Source organism: Amblyomma mixtum, chromosome 3, assembly GCF_055824585.1.
Source record: "Amblyomma mixtum isolate Tamu chromosome 3, ASM5582458v1, whole genome shotgun sequence".
NCBI lineage: Eukaryota > Metazoa > Arthropoda > Arachnida > Ixodida > Ixodidae > Amblyomma > Amblyomma mixtum.
In genome coordinates, this window is record NC_143014.1 from 224,884,718 (window position 1) to 224,903,568 (window position 18,851).

The window sequence follows — 18,851 nt, forward strand, 5'->3', positions numbered from 1 at the left end:
CGACGTAGGACCTGTGGCGGTGTCACGAAGCGTTTGTTTGGAGCCGTTTGTGGCCGTTGCAAGTGTTTCTGATTCCTGTGAGGATCACGACGGGCAGCGACGAGTAACGGCTGCTCACCTTGGAGAAAGGAGGCTGCTCATGGTGAATTTCCTGTGCGTGCATAATTAAGCTACACAGCACAGTGACAGTGTCCGAGAAGTGAAAGTGATTGCGGTCGGAGCAAGTGCTTCTCCGTCAAGGCAGAGAAATGCGCAGGTGCGAAGGCTCACTACGCACGCAGTGTTTTCCGTATGCTGAAATCAACTTGGCGTTATGCAGCTGGTCTCACTGGTTGCAGTGTCGACGGCTGGCTGTTAAAGCTTGGATCCAGTTTAGAGCAATTGGATCCAAGTTATAGCATGAGAAAATACGCCTTATATAAATGAGGGATTTTATCACACGCTCTTTCAAAGCCCACCAAAAAAGCGTTGAGGGGGATGTTGCTGTTGAGGGAGAATGAGAGCAAGTTGGGTATTCCAAGAATGCTTTCTAAAGCCTTGCAAATTTGGATCAAACAACTTAATTGTCCAAAACATAATAGCATCACGAGAGTATAAAATGTTTTACAATTGGGTGCACATGCCAACGACACAAACAGGGTCATAGGTGCTAAGTGATGACTGGCAAGACGCATACAGGATCATAGGTGCTGGGTGATGACTGGAAAGACGCATACAGGGACCAAGCTATGATGAGACAGGAGGCTATCTTCATGGCACGCACAAGATATATGTACACACTGTGTCCCGTCCTGCTGTTGCATTCTCTAAGTTTCACAGGGCTTGAGTGTGCTGTTGGGTGAACTGCTGGAAAGACGGCATGTTGACACTGTACTAAGGATGAGAATGACAGAACAAGAATGGCTACCGGGTGTGGTGGTGGTGTTGTTCTTTCCTGTCGTCTTTGTTCCTTGTAGTTTTACAAGCTCCACAGGCCTTCTTTTCCTATCCGCTGTTTCAAAGTGGTGTCAGGAAAAGCCAATTGTTATTCTTCAACCACCAAACTGCTGTGCCATACAACATTCTTTTAATCAGCTTTCATTATGGACAGTATTTCTGGGGGCAAAACTTTTTCAATGCACTCACACATCAATAACATGGGAACTCGCTCATGACACAGTGCACAAAGTGAAAATGAATACAGCCCGTTGTCGCATAATTGTGCAGAGTGCAAAGACTGTTAAGACTTCTTGAATTTGAGTAGATAAGTCAAGCACAGCCTGAATCATATACCTTTGTTACACACTGTAATTGTCATCATTCTGCTTGTCGCAGTGTGTGCAGAGAGTTTTGTCTTAACCCATGAACTGTCAAGCCCAGCGACTCCTCCTCCTCACACACTTTCTGGATGCCAAAGCACTTCTTTTTCTGGTGTCAAAAGCATTGTCAGTGCTCGGTGAGTCACATCCTGGCACAGATTGCTCATTGCACAAAATGAATTAAGCTGCTTAACAATAAAGAACAGAGCTGCAAGCTTACATTATAACCTCACAGATGCCTTTCCACAGCCCACAATAGTATAGCACTTTTTAAACGGAGTGCCCCAAGTTGTTGCAACCTAAACCGAGAACTACTCCTCTGGCTCAGCCCACCATCATGCAGAAAAGTTTGTGTTGTCACCAATTCTTCACGCAAATATTTTTGTAGACATAGGTCCGCAGAGCAGGCAGGAAATAAAAAAAAAGGTGCTCCACAAGAGACCACTGCACTACACACCGATGTTTTCGCACGTAGTAACCCGAGCATCCATAATCACAAAATGTACTGTATGAAGCAGCAAGACGCAGAAGGATGGCGACGCTGCTGCTATTGCGGAAGAAAACAGTTCGACTGCCGTGCAGCCAAGATCGCGTCACGTCGCACACACAGCAGTTTCGAAGCACAGTGCCTACACGAAGCGCGATCAAAATCGGTGATGGATACGTAACAGAAACAACGTCGTGTAACAACGCTCGCTTCTGTCGCAATCACTGCAACCAGTGCGACTAGCTGCACTACGCCAAGTTCATTTCAGCATACGGAAAACACTGCGTGCTTAGTGAGCCTTCGCACGTGCGCATTTCTCTGACTCGACGGAGAAGCACTTGCTCCGACCGCAATCACTTTCACTTCTCGGACACTGTCACTGTGCTGTGTAGCTTATGCACGCACAGGAAATTCACCATGAGCAGCCTTCTTTCTCCAAGGTGAGCAGCTGTTACTCGTCGCTGTCCGTGGTGCTCCTTACAGGAATTAGAAACGCTTGCAACGGCCACAAACGGCTCCAAACAAACGCTTCGTGATATCGCCACCGCGTAGGTCCTACGTCGGTTTGAAGACAAATGCAATACTCATATCTAGCATCCAACCGCACGGCTTACATAGCAACTTCGAATCGACGCACTTTAACCATTCAGGGGCAAGTATCCTGGACCCAACTAGGCGGATTGCACTGGTCTTGGAACCACTTGTTTACGACTGACCGAAAGCACCGTGACTGCCACCGCAACCTTTAAAACGGCCATTTTGACTGTTGACGGAAGTGACGTCATGTCACGTGATCGCACTTCTGAGCGTCGTCTGCTCGAGTGCGTGTACAGGATATGGTTTGGCAATACGCTTCCCAGACACCTGCGTGCGGACCCGAAGGGCACGGGTCTTCTTCTTGCGGAAAAAAAGTTTGTTCATCATCTATCAGCTGCGCCATGTTGCGGAGCATGGAGACCTATTTGCGCCTTTATTGTCTTTATCAAAAAAAAATTGCGCCTCTCCCGTAACCGAGAGTACATTAAGCATGAAATATTTACGGGCCTAACACAGGCTCCATTGCTCGGCTTAAGCAGCTGTGACGGTGGCTGCATTGAAATCCAGGACGATACAGAAGCGTACGCGGACACGAGACGCAGGCCTGACAAGAATGTATATGCAGCGCGTTCGAATACTCCGTGAGCGTGTATACATCTGCCTGCCAGAGGGGGAAAGGCCACGAAGGCTGTTGTTGTTGTGACTGAGAGAAGGATGAAAAGGAAAGTGCGCGGGCCTGCCTACTGGCTCGAGCCAAGGCACCACCGCTGCCATGTGCAGATAGAGGAGAGTTAAAAGATCAGAGGAAAGAGAAAAAGGAACGAAAAGACGCGTGTCGCAGACACAACTGCCCTGCGGCCGTACTTTTACCGTATTTTCCGGTGTATAAGACGCACCCTTGTATAAGACGCACCTGCCATATATGCAAGTTGTCACTGAAAAAGTTCGTATATAAGACGCACCCGTGTATAAGACGCACACCAGTTTACCCGGTTAGGCTAGTGAGGCTTAATTAAACACGCTTGCGCGACTATCGCGAAATGCACCGTACCTGTGAGCAATTCTTAAGCAACGCTAAGTGATCGAAAAAGGCAACACTCACGCCATACCCGTCCACGTTTTAGCAAAAAAGAAAGAAAAAACGATACAGCTCCCCATATGTCCATAACATTTTATTTCTACTTGAAACCTTCGAAGTCTTCATCTTCAGATGCGCTATCAAAAGATTCACCTATTTCTGGAAGCAACTCGGCTGAAACATGCACTACGTACACGGAGCAAAAAAAGTTGCAAAGGGTGACTAAATAAGAGCGCGATTGTCACCATCTTTTGGCACTTCTCATTACTTTTGCTTGGGGCCTTCGAAACAGCCGCGCGTTTGTGATCCCGGAAGTCGTCATCCCCGCCGTTTCATGATAAAGATCACCTAGAATATGTCGCGCACGGCGGTCCCGGTATTGAAGTATTAACCGTGTTCCAACTGATTTATTGGTAGTGATAATTTTTAGGTGAAAAAAGCTTGAGCATGAACCGGAGTAATCGATGAACTCGCAAAAAAAGATGAAAAAATTCGCATATAAGACGCACCCTTGTATAGGACGCAGTAGCAAGATTTTCGAAAAAAAGTCGCGTCTTATACACCGGAAAATACGGTACATGCATGAGTGTAGGACCGCAGCGCCATCCTTGGGGAGCGCGCGAAAGCAGTTTTTCAGCCGAAAGCCCTTCTCGCCCTGGAGCTCCCCTCTTTCTCTAAGCGGCCTTCTCTCAAAGCCCCTAACACATCACGTATGACAACGAAGTGTATTGTGGCATGTATGTGCTTTTTGCACGCGTTATTAGAAATGGGAAATTCTAATTCCGTGCATTATCAAATGCACAGCTCTACTGATATCTTGATAAACATTGAGAAGACACTGGCAGCAGTTATTTTTGTGACTCGTTTGGAGAGCAACCGGCGCTTGTATGCCGGTCCCGTAGGAGGGCTTAGAGAGTATCGTTGAATCTCGTTAAGTCTCGTACGGTGCCCGGATGTTCTCGTTTGGGACCGTTGCGTAGTTTCTGCCGGTCTTGCGAGGAGCGAGGCCCTACCCAAAGCGGAGCGGACCCCTGGACCCCGCCCCCAGCAGCAGGCGCCGCCCCCCTGGAAGATCGCCGTCCCGGCGCCGCGCTGCCCGCCGGCTGCCCGGGAGCCCCTTCCTGGACTGGTCCTGCTGTTCCAGGCCCCCCTGCTGCCACCATGCCAGCTTCCGGTCCTGCTGGTCCGGAGTCCCGGGCGCCTCCACCCAAGGCGCACTGCTTTACGTTCACAATGAACGCGGACGCCACGGCCGACGAAATTGTCGACGGCATTGAAAGTATTGTCGGCCCGAAAGGGCTCGAAAGCCTACAACATCAAGGAGGGTTCAAGTTTTGTATCGCCGTGACCTCGGCTGCGGCGGCACAAAAGCTCCTAGCGGAGGGATCGTTCCCAGTGAACGGGACCTCTGTCCCAGTCTGTTGCGTGGGCCCCTCCGTGGTCCACGTAACGGCATTCCGGGCGCCGCTGTTCGTCGGGGACGCGGCGCTGGCCTCGGCACTGAGCCCCTACGGCAAGGTGCTCGAGATCTCTCATCCGACGCTGAAGGGGCGACGCCACGTTAGCAACGGCCAGCGCCTCGTCAGGATGGAGATGAAGCAGGCGGTACCTAACTTCATGTCCGTGCAGGGTCACCGCGTCATGTTCGACTACAGGGGCGTCCGAAAGGTCTGCTCACGCTGTGGCCAGGACGGACATGTCGGCGCGGCCTGCCGCACGCCGCGGTGCGCCCGCTGCGACGAGTTCGGGCACGAAACGGCCGGATGCGAGGCGGCGTGCCGACGCTGCTCCGGAGCCCACGCCCCGGCCGCGCTCCTACGCGGCGGCGGCCGCTTCCGGCGGCCCTCAGAAGAAACCGGCATCGCCAGAGGCGCAACCGCCGCAGGACACGGTTCCTGACCCAGCTATACGGCGCCCCCTGCGGAGACCGCGCCACGCCAGGACGACGACACGCCCGCCACTCACGTGTCGGAAACCCCGGCCGGCCCAGAGCCCGCAGCCTCTTCGCAGGAGCAGCCGGAGAACACCGCGGACACGGCGTCGACAGACTCGCTCACGTTTCCGTATATCGGCGACCTCCCGCCGATCTCCCTGACGAGCTCGTCAGACTCGTCCTCCTCTGGCGAGGACGACTCTTCCACCACAGCGGACGAGAGCGACGGAGCGCCCTCACGTGGCGCGACGCTCCGCCTCACCGGGGACGTCCCCTGCGAACAGCCCGGAGCGACCGACCTGCCGAGCGCCGCCGGCCCGCCTCGAGGTCCACGGCGCCGACCACGCCCAGAGGCCGCGGAGGGGAAGGCCCAGGACTCCACCGACCGCAACCCGTGCACGACACCTTTTGACCATGCCTTGCAGGGTGCGGTGAGAGATGCCACCGAGTCTCTACCCTCCGCAGAACCCATGGACTTGAGTAGGGTCTCGGGGAAGCACGCATTGTCGCAGTCCGCGGACTCGGACGGCTCAGCCGATCCGTCCGTCCCCAAAAAGCTGGCGCGCGCGAGCGACTCCGCCAATGGCGGGGCCCCCTAAACTTGTCGGCGGAATGTGGGCGCCCTGCTTTTTCATCATGGCGACGGTGCATCTCCTCTCCCTGAACGTTCAGGGATTTCGGTCGCTGGATAAGCAGAGGGAGGTGATGCACTTCGCTCGCGCGCAGGGCGTCGACATTCTCTTCCTTCAGGAGTGCAACTTCCGCACCGCGCTTGATGTTACCAGCTTTAAGAATCGCTTGCTCGTGCCGCCATTCTTTTCGCTTACCGACGCAACGTCATGCGGTGTAGGTGTCGTATTTATCAATAGTTCTCTCCGTTCAGGCGCACATTGCACGTACGGCGTCGACGGTCGCACTTTGGCCGTCGATTTTCCCTTAACGGCAGACGGGTGAGGGCATTGGTTGCATGTGTACGCGCCGGCGCAACGAACCGATTCTTCGTCGTTTTTCGAGTCGCTCAATTCGCCCACATTCAGCCTCTGCGCACAGAATTCCTCGACGGCGAACACGTAGTCCAACAAGAAGTTTTATCACAAGAAAAAAAATTATGATCTCTAGAACTTTGATACATAGATTGTCTGATATAGTCAAACATTAAAAAGCTGATTTCGCTTACAGGTGCGATTGCAGAAGGGTTGAAATGAGGGCCAGTTGGTACATTGTAAACGAAAAAAACCAGTCACACAAGACGACGGACAAGAAGAGTGTACACACCACAACGACTGGACTAGCAACTGAAGTTTATTGGAAAATACATGGTGCGATTGGCCAGCGGAGTAATACAAGACGCCGCGGACCGCGGCCCAGTGTTAGCAACTGCTGTTTTTTTAAGTTGTGTCCTACTATAGACTCCTACCCCACTTTCATAGTGGGCGACTTCAATTGTGTGCTGGAGCCCTCACGTGATGTACGCGGCCCGTCAGGGTCGGCCTTACGCCGGCGCGCGCTCCCTGCGTGACCTATGCGCGCAGTTCCGACTCACCGACGCATGGGTCTCGTCGCATGGCGATAACTTCGGGCCACATGGGAGAGAGGGATGTCGGCCAGTCGGCTCGACAGGTTTTTGCTCCCGCCCGTCCTCTCGCGTCATGTAGCTTCGTGCGAGGTACTCGCGTTTCCCGCGGGCACTCCGCGCATCACCGACCATCGACCGCTGTCAGTAGTGCTGGATTTCGGCGGGTGCGCCCCACGAGTAGACTTGTGGCGAATGGACGCCAGCCTACTGACAGATTGGTCGAGTCTCACATCGTTGAAGCGTGCGCTTTGTGCTCCGGGCGCGCGCGCTAATCCATCAGTGCCCTGGGATGAGCGAAAGGGCGAGTGGCGCGCACTTCTTATCGCGCAAGGCCACCGGCGAAGAGCACGCATCACCCGCGAACTCAACGAGACGCTGGCTCGCATCCGCATAGTCAAGAGAGGCGCGCCGCTTACATTCGCCATGCGGGACTATTACAATTTATTGAAGGCTCGCTACGAGACGCTGCTGCGGCAATCGGCGCGCGCTGCCAGCCGAACCCTCGTTCAGGGTAGGCCCGTAGCCGATCCCTCGGTCTTGCGGCAGGTTCGCGCAGGTGCCCTCGACGAGGATGCGCCCGCATTCATTGCGGAGATCGCGCTGCCCAACGGGGCCACGAGCAGCAGCGCGACGGAGATACGCGAAGTCCTCACACGCCACGTGTCCCAGCTTTTCGCATCCAGTGTCAAGCGGGCAGGCGACCCCGCGGTCCGCGACGCACTCCGCGATTTTTGCCAGGCCTTACGAAAATGGCAGATATGGGCCAGATATATTTTATATATGGCTGTATATACTCATATATGGGATCATATACAGTTAAATAGGTCCATATATGGTCGTATATACGGCCAGATATGACCATGGGAAACCTGATATGCCGCAATATACTGCTATATATGGGCGTATAAGACCACAAATACGGGCAGATACGGCCATAAGGTACCTTATATAGTGCCATATACTGCTATATATAGTCGTATTTGAGTCCTTATATAGATGCTCTTTCTTTATATGGGGACCTTGAAATCCTTATATGGAAACAATCTCGCAGATATGGAACATATCCTACCTCATATGTGGGGTACTTGTGCCATATACTTCCCAACTTAAATAATTAACTTTGTGTCAAACATGATAATATTGGTTAATTAAGATGGTGAAACACACCGCACAACAAGGTACTAAGCTTTGTATGATTGAGGCTTCACTCAAGTTAGACTGCTATTACATAGCGGTGTTTAACTAAGGTGAATTAAAGTACAGTGCTATAAATCACCTTCAACTTTGCTATGATTTAAATGTACTAATACATGCATATACGCGCTTTCTATCTTGGGTGGACTTCGAACCTTCCTGACGAACTGAACCTTCCTGACTGGGTCTAAATAAGTGTATTACAAGTCCAGCGAGTTGGTTGCGATCGAAATCATAGTTTTTAGGATTATTGATAGATTATAGAGTCCCGAACGTACAACAAGCGCTTGGGGATCGAATTCAGCCCCTTCGCAAACGTGATGAATACTCAAACCATCAAGCCGGTGGTGCGGTGTACGTTCCTTCTCTGGGCGCTGTTCCCCAAAACTATGTCGTTCTGAAGGACTGGGAAACCTGCATTGTTTGCGGTAATGCCAGACAACAAACGTTTGCAAAACCGCTGCAGCATACAGCCATTTCTTGTCCAGGAGCGTAAATAACACATTGCTCCTTGCGGCACAGTGATGAAGATAAAAACGCTCTAGTATAATTGTCAGAGAAAAAATACAAAATGTTTGGAAATTCATTTATCTACAGTTGCCAGCAAAACGTTTACAATGCAGACGAGAAAAACTCCACAGCTACACGCAAATCTTTTACCCATCGCCTTTTCCGCGCCGCCGAGTCTCCGTGGTGTACTGACCAAGCTCGCCATTCTACTCCGACTGTTGTGCCAAGCTGAACAGTTTGTAAAAAATCTTCTGCAAATAGTTCTTGATACTATGCGCGTTGGTCTGTTTCTTTTCGCCTCAACTCTTTCTTCTCTTCATAATCCAACCTCCCCTGCCGGCCGATATTCAGATGCCAGTTCTGAGACCGGCCGCCACGGGGAAGCAAGACATCCTTTATTTGCGTATTAAATGAGTCGCCGCTGTGTCCACGGTCAGCCACCATAAAGTGCCTAGAATATAGCCACCACTCACGGCAAAATGTTCCTTACCCTACTGAGCCAGAGATGGCGTTGCTGAGGCGGTGAAAAAGCGGACCCTCGAGACCCCCCCAGAACAGCAGAAAAGCGACACATTGCCGCCTTCGGCGGTGCTCAGCAGATAGCTGGAGGGTGGATAGTCCAGGTCCGCGTCACTTTCCCCCTTTCTTTCGCTCCGAAAGGCACGCCGAGGGAACCAGAGCTTTGCAGAGGGGCGTTGCAAGCGCGAGTGAATAGCACCATAGCACCATCTCCCGCGACTCCGGACAGACCTGTCACCCATACCACTGAGAAGTTGCGCCTAACGCCCTTTCTCTTGAAAAAAACCAGTTCCGCACATGCTTTGCACGTGTTGGACTGCCTGGAAATCTGTTTGCGCCGACGCTTGCTTTTTCCTTCGTGCTAGAACGCTCACGAGATTAAAAGGATTAGGAAAATGCACAAGGGCGATAGAAAATAATGTGAACAGCATGTTGCCTACGCACTGCGAAATTGGAATTCATGTCTGTAGCGTACTTGTGTTCGAATTAGGCGCTGCGCTGTTCGCATTTCTTTCTATCGCGACAGTACCCTCTCAGGTGCACGTTCCATGAAAGAGTGGTCAGCGATTTTTTTTTAGAGCGCAGCTCTTTGGCGTCCGTTCCTGGGTTTCGCGTCGTCGTCGGCCTCGTAACCAGCGCCGCCCCCCTTTCATCCCCCCAGCGCTAGCAGCGACCGACTGATACCGCTGACGCCGCTAGAGAGTCAAGATAACGTGACTGCATAGAACACCGTCGCCGCCATGGAGAAAGAGGAGGAAAGGGTCCCCCCCCCCCCCCCCCCCCTGTTCTTGTGTGGCGGATAGGGTGCTCTTCAGTTGCCGACGCGCCGGTTATTTCACGTAGGCCCCGGCATGTCGACGAATACGTGACCACCTTCCCACGGCTAGACCTGGTTCTTAGCGCTGCGGAAGCGAGGGTATCATATTGTTTGTGTCGGCATCGGCGGCGTTGTCCCTGAAACCAACTCCGCAGCTGGGGTTGACTCACTATCGAAAAGGTGAAACAGCTTATTTGCTGCGCTCAAATTTCGCATTAGGAAGTAACGTAATCGTCGGTAATTTTTTTCTGCGCCGAACGTGAAAAAAAAAGAGAACTGACAGTGCATCAAGTTCACTTCGTGGAGCAGATATTTGACGAAACCGCCGTCACCGTTGCGCCGACATGTATGTCGCAAGCAAATGGCAAGTTCATTTAAGACGTGGAATTCGAGCTTAATACCTTTTTTTTATGGCACGGTCATTTTCGCAAAATACTTAATTTTGTTGAATAGCTGAGCACTTCGATGTACGCAACTTTTTTGGCCAAATAGTTTGAATTTCTTTACGTTTTTCGCCGAATAAGAACGAGTATGTGTTTATTTGGACGTAAAATAAAGATAGGCGAGGCTGAAAACAAAAACGAAAATACGCGCGAAATGTGCTTACCAGCTGCTCGCTTACGGCTAAGAGAAAAAATGCTATAGTTTGGTCAGTCACTACGCAGTGGTTGGTACATTTAATTTAATGCCGATTGCAGCGCACGTGCATTCCCAAAACAATTTATTTGCAGAGCCATCTCTTATATTCAAATGCTCACTCATGTGCAAGCTAATATCTTTACTACTTTTACTATCAGACATTTTTTTACATCTAGCAAAATAACTTGGAAATTGAGCCGGGCGTCACACAAAGGAACAATGAGGCGATCACTGACCTTGCCTCACACGCGTCTGCCTAACGCAGCTGTGATGTCAGCCTCCAAAATATTTGTTTGCGTTACCTGACCGGCGGAGGGCTTTACAGGAAAAAAAAATAGTTTCGTTAGCGTGAGCTCTACGACTAAATACTGCATGCTTAGTGAACTACAATGAAAATTCGTCAGAAATAATATACACGCGCAACATACTAAACCAATTTAGCAAGAGAAAACCGCCTACTTCAGCTTGCGCGCAGAAGTTATCCAGGCTTGCCGTCTCTCGTTCTCAATCATTTAACAGACAATTCCCTGGAAAACCATTTTTGAATGGGAAAAAGTGTATGAACGCATTTTTTTTTATACACTGGAAGATTTCACTATACCAACCTCCCGTCGACATGCGTGCATGGTTTTGTTTTTTTTGTCTTGCTATTAATGTTTTTGTTATCGCTCGATGCGAGCGATGGAAAAGTTCTGCAAGATTTTGCTACACATCGAAAAGACTCCCCATTACCTCCAAAATTTCCTCAGCAGTAGATTACAAATTTCGAATATTGATTTTTTTTTTCCAGGAATGTGGGACATATGTCCAGGAAATCTATAGAGTTACACTGGCTGCTCTTGGCCGTTGATGTTGTGAGAACTATTGTGGCAACAAACGACACAACAATACGTTTCTCCCCTCTCTCAACGTCGCGGCATTCCAGTCATGACTCACAACGAGCGGCAACCCCTCTTTTGTGCACCCACGAGCAGGACGGCAGGTACGCACAATGAAAGAAAGAGTGTCAGCAGCGCGAGCAGCACAGGTACCAGTCGAGGCGTTGCTGACTCAATGCGCTCCGCCGGCGACGTGTCCCCACAGAATTTCGGAAATGACCAGCAGGCATGAAAAAAGTGCAATATAATCGCTGTTTTACATTCTTTACAAGTCCGGATAGTGAAGCTGGCTGACTGGCTCCAGCATTAGGTGAATTAAAACGAGGACGCAGCTATTATATCGCAGTTTTTCATGCCTCACTCATTGACGTCCCACTCGTAGTGAAGTTATTGAAATTTAAACAGCAAGACAAAAAATCGATAATAAATTATTTAGCAGTTCTAGGAACACCACGTGGTACTCCATGTATAATAATGCCTCACGCATCATTACAAAGAAGAAAACACGCACCCAAAAGTTAGGTGTCCATACTCCTTTAAGAGCCCTTACAGTTTGAAGAACAGGTGTCTAATTGACTCACATAATGAAATCAGCCACATACCTAACATCCGCATACATAACATGGTCGGCTGGAATTGCGAAAAACGCATCGTTACTACACAAAGACAATGGTAGTGCTATATACTGGATGTCTCAGGATGAACACTGCTTTGCTTTATGCACATGTATTCCGCTCAAAGAAGCATGGGTGTAAGTAAACAAAAAGACTAAGCATTTCTTGCTGAGTATGTTACAGGACTTTTGTGTTAGGTATTTCCTCAGGGCATTCATTTAATTAGGGACAGCAAAGGAATTTTGACGTGATGTATCGCATTGTGATGATAAACTTCAGGAAGGGTTTAGCGATGTGAAATGCAATAAATTACTTTACAAAATGTAATGCACTTTCTAGTTTTCTTTCTATTGATCCAGAAAATGGTTTTAGATGGCGGGAATTCACCAATATCAATATAAAAATATTAAACTGCTCTATGCAACGTGATACAAATCCATACAGAAAAACTTTTAAGCGAAACATCGTGAGAAACTACATAAGCACGCACAGAAAAACGACATCGTACCCACAACGCGCACACATGCATGTAAAAAAAACCGCCCTAACCCGCTGAACCACACAGATGTATAAAAAACCGTAGTCTGAAACTACAGATGCCCGCTCCAAGAACGCCCCCCAAAACCACTCCTATTACTCAGCGCATTCCTTCTCTTTTACAAAGAAACAAAGCAACTCCTAAGACTCCTACCAGTGATGGCACATTGAAAAAACCCCAGACTATGTAAATCCGCTCCCAGTTTGCACTCATGAATTTAGTTCCAAAATATACTTTGTTCCAGTGGACCCTCATGTGCACGCGCAAGCATGCATGATCTCCATGGAAAGAGATGTAATTTTATCTTCGATATACAAACACAGCAGTAGGTCGAGCCACGCATAATTAGCGAAGTTTGTTTTCGCTTTCGGAGGGAATATTTTGGCGCTCTCCTAGCTGACTGCAAACTGAGCGAGAGAGCGACGTCCACATTCCCCCCGTCCCCCTTCCCTGTTACCCAGATGACGTCACTCGTGCTCGCCAAACTGCAGCGCATGGAGCCTATACTTAACTTGGACACCACAGCCATCGTTCGGCTATTAAAACCCCATTCGAAACACAATGTGAGAAAAAAAAATGCTATGTAAATTATTTACTGGTCAGATGTCAGGAGGGGGCCCGACAGGAGGGGGCCCGGAGGCCCGGAGGAGGGGGCCCGGAGGGGGCCGGGAGGAGGGGGCCCGACACCGTTCGCCGCACCATGTTTACGGCCATCCTCCTGTTCCAGATGCTGACGTGCTGGCTGCCTTCCAGTGAGTGCCCATCCTCGGATTACCAGCCTTCAACTACCGCCTTCACCCTGAGTGGAGCTAAAAAGTGGAACCCGCCTTGGCTAGAACCCCCTCCAGTCGCCGCGAACTCGAATCCAGCCCGAATACAGCACTTCGCCTGGCAACATACCGCATCGCCAACGTCACCAGTCACAAGACCGGATCGGGCACTACTTAAGCAAAGCAGCTGCGCCAGCCACTTGGGGCCCGACACCGTTCGCCGCACCATGTTTACGGCCATCCTCCTGTTCCAGGTTGGTTACTTAAACCCTTCTAAAGAATATCGAAGTAGCAACCGCTGCCTTGTCGCGGTGTCGTGCCCCAATTTTGTCGACTGGCGTGGTGTTATGCGTCTGAGTTGTGACATGCTGGCGCTTGGAATGTTGTCGCGATTATTGCTCTTGCTGTCAGGCGATGTAGAACTTAACCCAGGCCCTCCCAAGAAAGATGATAAAGCTATCCTGGACGCTCTGCAGCGCCTTGAGGAACAACACGCAGCCTTCAGTACTGAGCTGAAACAGCTACGTACTACCCAAATCACACATGAAAAGTTAATATCCTCACTAACAAACCGCGTGCTTGCGCTGGAAACATCCCAACAGAACTTGAGCACACACACCAACCTTAACGAAACAGGCGAACTTAAACACGAAATAGCAGTCTTAAAGGCCGCAAGTATTGATACCAGTAATCGAATGCGACGAAACAATTTGCTCTTCCTAGGCCTTGAAGACACTGAAAATGAATCCTGGGCAGAATCTGAAACAAAAGTCTTGTCATTCTGTTCGAATGAACTTGACATCGAGATGGACCCAACCAGCATCGAGCGTGCCCACCGTTTAGGAAAATTTAATGCTGAAAAAAAAAACGTCCTATCATTGTTAAATTAGCACACTTTAAAACCAAGGACACCATCCTAGCCTGCGGTCCCAAACTGAAAGATACAAGTTACGCAATCAGAGAAGATTTTGCTTTTGCCACACGTCTCGCTCGCTCTAAATTGATACAATTTATTCGGCCTAAAAAATGCGCATTCAAGCTCAACGTAGACAAGCTTCATGTAGGGCATAAATGCTATGTGTATGACCCTGTATCTGATAGCGTAATTGAGTCTGCAAAACAGCCAGCTGGTCGTGCTCAAACCGAGCAGCTCTCCGAAAAACCATCACAAAGCACCGATTGACACCCCGCAAAACATGCTACGCCACTAAATCGCCCCGACCCTTCACGTTGCAAGCATCTCAATATCGTCTTCACTAACATACGGAGCATTTTACCAAAACGAGATAAACTGCACAGCCTTATCGACGACACTGGTGCTGACATTGTCCTACTAACAGAAACGTGGCTACACGAAGACGTGAAAGATACTGAAATCCTCCCTTCAAACGGGAACTACGTTCTTTATCGTCGTGATCGGCGCGGACGGAGGGGCGGAGGAGTGCTTATCGCCATCCGAAACACCCTATCATCATCACTCATCTGTCACGACACCAAACTAGAACTAACCTGGGTATGCGTGCACAACTTTGGATGGAAAGAAATATGGGGCATTTGCTACAGGCCACCAGACAGCGATTCATCATCCTTCTGTGACTCCCTTCATGACGCATTAACGGCGATTAAGAACACATATTTGAATTCGAACATCTTTCTGTTCGGTGATTTTAACTACCCACATATAAACTGGGCTTCCCTCTCTGTTTCTAGTCATTCACCTTCCAAAGAATCGAAACAATTTCTTGACTTAACACTGGACTTCAACCTGCATCAAGCCATCACACGCCCCACAAGAGATGCTCACACTCTTGATCTGTTACTGACATCTTGCCCAGAAAACATTCACAGTGTAACTCTGCTTCCGGGCCTCAGCGATCACATGTTTCTGCACATTTGCGCGTCATTACATTCAAGTAGGCGATCACCTACGAAAAAATTAATCACCGACTATAAGAGAGGTAACTTCGATTCCATAAATAAGGAACTTTCATTATTTTTCACCCACTTCCTAGGTTCTTATCTAACCAACACAGTTCACGAAAACTGGGAAAGTTACAAGTCAACAATGCTGCGACTAAAACATAAGTACAACCCAACCATTGTCGTCAAATCAGATTCCAACAATATTTGGTTTAACAAAAACTTGAAGCACCTTCTTAGTAGGAAAAAACGGCTTTATCGTTCCGCTAAACTAAGCCAAAAACAAGAAGCATGGGAAAGATACCACGCCTGCGCGAGTAAATATTTAAGTGAATTGAGTGCTGCGAAAGATAAATTTTTCTCGGTTGACTTGCTATCCATTCTCAGAACAAATCCCACAAAATTCTGGCGTATCCTCTCCCCTAAACATAAATCTAATCGGTTCGATCTTGTAGGACCTGATGGCGAACCAGCTGATACTAATCAATGCGCAAAACTTTTAAATGACTACTTCTCATCTGTGTTTTCGCCTGTCAGCAATTCTACACCCACAGTTTTGCAAACCAATAGTCAAAAAGAAATGCCGGAAATTCACATTAGCCCCGAAGGAATCTCGAAATTAATCAGTTCACTCAAGCTCTCATCATCTGCAGGATGTGACCAAATAAACAGTAAACTACTTAAAAACACTCTATCATTATCAAGCCAGATACTACACCTAATATTTACCCAATCATTAGACACCGGAATCATTCCTGACGATTGGAAGATAGCCCAAATTGTTCCCATTTTCAAAACAGGTGACCGCGCATGCCCAGCTAACTATCGTCCAATATCCCTTACTAGCATATCTTCTAAACTTCTAGAGCACATTATATCATCAAGCTTAATGTCACACCTTGATTAAATTAATTTCTTTTATCCTCATCAGCATGGCTTCAGGAAATCATTTTCATGCGAAACCCAACTGGCAGAGTTCACCCAAGACATCCTTAAGGCCATAGACGATAACCTCCAAATAGATGCAATCTTCTTAGACTTCTCAAAGGCATTTGATCGCGTACCTCACAATCATCTGCTTGCGAAACTTTCGTTCCTGGGAATTCCTGCCAATCTGATACGCTGGCTCGAACATTTTCTAAAAGGACGCTCGCAGTTCACGTCCGCCAATAACATCCAGTCACCCTTAACAGATGTAACATCTGGTGTCCCTCAAGGGGCCGGGTTATCACCATTACTCTTCTTAATATACATCAACGATCTGCCCTCTAATATTCAATGCAAATTGCGACTCTTTGCGGATGATTGTGTCATCTATAATGCAATAACTAGCCCAACCGATAACCTCACTTTGCAACAGGACCTTGACTTTATTGCATCATGGTGTGAAAAATGGCAGATGCCTTTAAATCTTTCTAAGTGCAAATCGTTGTCCTTCACTCACAAACACACATTGACGAATCACACTTACAGCATTTCATCAGTCCCTATAACCGTTGCAAAATCTTATAAATATCTAGGTGTACATCTCACATCAACACTTTCTTGGGTAACCCACATTAGAACCATTTGCTCCGACACTTCACGCACACTTGGCTACCTGAGAAGGAATCTGAAATCTGCATCCCCTAACATAAAACAACTCGCGTATGAAACATTTGTGCGGCCAAAATTAGAGTATGCATCATCCATCTGGCACCCATGGCAATCGTATCTCACCATCGAATTGGAATCGATCCAAAATCGTGCAGCTCGGTTCATCACTTCATGTTACTCAAGAGAAGCCAGTGTCACCGCCCTCAAGCAGTCCCTCCGTCTCTCAACACTGGAATCACGCCGCGTCGTTTCCCGCCTATGCTTACTTCATACATTTTATCATAACACAAGATCACGGCACGCTCTATTAACCGCCCCACTACGAACGTCCTCCCGGCTTAGTCACGGTAACCCGATAGCACGCATCAGTGGCCACACGTCTGCTTACAACAACTCATTTTTCCCCAACGCAATAGCACTATGGAATTCACTGCCTAACGACATCGCTGCATGCACTGATCACAAAACATTCCGCGAGAAAATAAAAATTCACCTGACATAGATCTTGATCACTTCTGCGCTCTTTGTAGCAAGTATTGCTTCATATATCTTTAATGAATGATGTATAACCTGCTGGGAAACCCTGATGTGACTACAACCCCTTTTATGTTTGTTTGTATGTTTGTTCTTTTTATTGTTATGCATGTTCCCATCATCGCCGTTGTAAACCAATATGTGCCCTCCCCCCCTTATGTAATGCCTTCGGGCCTTTAAGGGAACAATAAATGAAATGAAATGAAATGAAAAGATGTTAACAGCCCATTTTGTTCCGTCTACAGCAAGGCAAGCGAACAGCCCATGTGAACAAAACAAAATATTTTGCCTGTATACTTTCAGCTGTTGTACAGAACTAGGCTGATTCCTGTGTCTGGGTGAAGGATCTACCCAAGTACATATTTTTTAACTGGCTCCAAGTGAATACTTCTCTGCAATGTAGAAAAAGAAGGCGATATGCGTGTTCGCGTTTCATTCCGGCTGGATTGTATAGCCGATCCTACTTATAATGAACCTGACGCTCACGCTCATTCTGTTTGCTTCTTAGTATGATGACTCCCCATATTTCCTCAAAAAAATACTAAATCATAGAAAGATAGCTTTTGTCTCTTGAATTGAAGTCCATTGTGCACGCAACCAGACCATATCACGGCGCTTTCCGAGCTCTCCAGCGCCGTCATGAGCTGCTTCGATGAGACCCTTGCTTTCGACGAATAAGCGCTAGTCCGCATTGTTCGCGTATGTGGTCTCGGCTTTTGTGGAGAGCGAATACACAAGTTTTGGCGAATGCAAATGGTCATAAGTGAAGTTTTGGAAACTGCAACCCTTAGCGGAGGATTGCTGATATCGCAGGACGAATAGAACGAGCGGGAAGCGCCGGTGTCACCCGGCATGCCGAGCATTGCTTTAGGGAGCTGTCAACAGTCGACCACTGGCGCCGCTCGTGGATAACAAATCAGATCATTTTCATTGATGCGATCAATCGTCGAACATGCTTCTGGATAAAGCAGTTCAGCACCGAGTATTTGTGGTATGGAAGAAAGCGGATCTACCACGACCGGGAAGCGCCAGTTCTCCGGCTATCAGGTGTTTCGTCGCAATCATCCGGTCTTCTTGCAGTGATCATGCTGTGTAAACAAGCATAGTTACAATCCGCGCATCAGAAAGAGAATATTCAACATAGCTTGCGTTTTATGCCATATACAAACGATAACAGGTATGCAGACAACGGTGGTACTGCAGTGCAGTCGACATTTGTGTGTATTCCCGCTGAAATTTCACGCGCACGCTGTAAATGCTGAATGACGAGTCATTAACTTGAAGTACTAAATTAGCGACAACGCAAGCAGTGTGCTAAACAAAGAGGAGAAGAAACAAGTCAGCAGCAGATGTCGAAATCAAGAGGGCCGAAGCAGTTGCGGGACGCGGCTCTGAGGCAAGATAACAGCCACC

The 18,851-nt window shown here is 48.6% G+C and overlaps 2 protein-coding genes across 2 annotated transcripts in view; one reads left to right on the top strand and one right to left on the bottom strand.

Moving 5' to 3' along the window:
- Positions 1-18,851, bottom strand: part of LOC149353843 (uncharacterized) — a 615,886-nt gene that overhangs the window by 74,685 nt on the left and 522,350 nt on the right. The gene's annotated exons all lie outside the window — the stretch shown is intronic.
- The window catches only part of LOC149353844 (uncharacterized), a 44,535-nt gene that overhangs the window by 4,036 nt on the left and 21,648 nt on the right, over positions 1-18,851 (top strand). Inside the window, exons 2-4 of the mRNA XM_089585138.1 lie at positions 4,545-4,918; positions 5,342-5,764; positions 13,346-13,642. Of these exons, the coding sequence (XP_089441264.1) occupies positions 4,545-4,918; positions 5,342-5,764; positions 13,346-13,642 (1,094 nt within the window). The remainder of the gene's footprint in view (positions 1-4,544; positions 4,919-5,341; positions 5,765-13,345; positions 13,643-18,851) is intronic.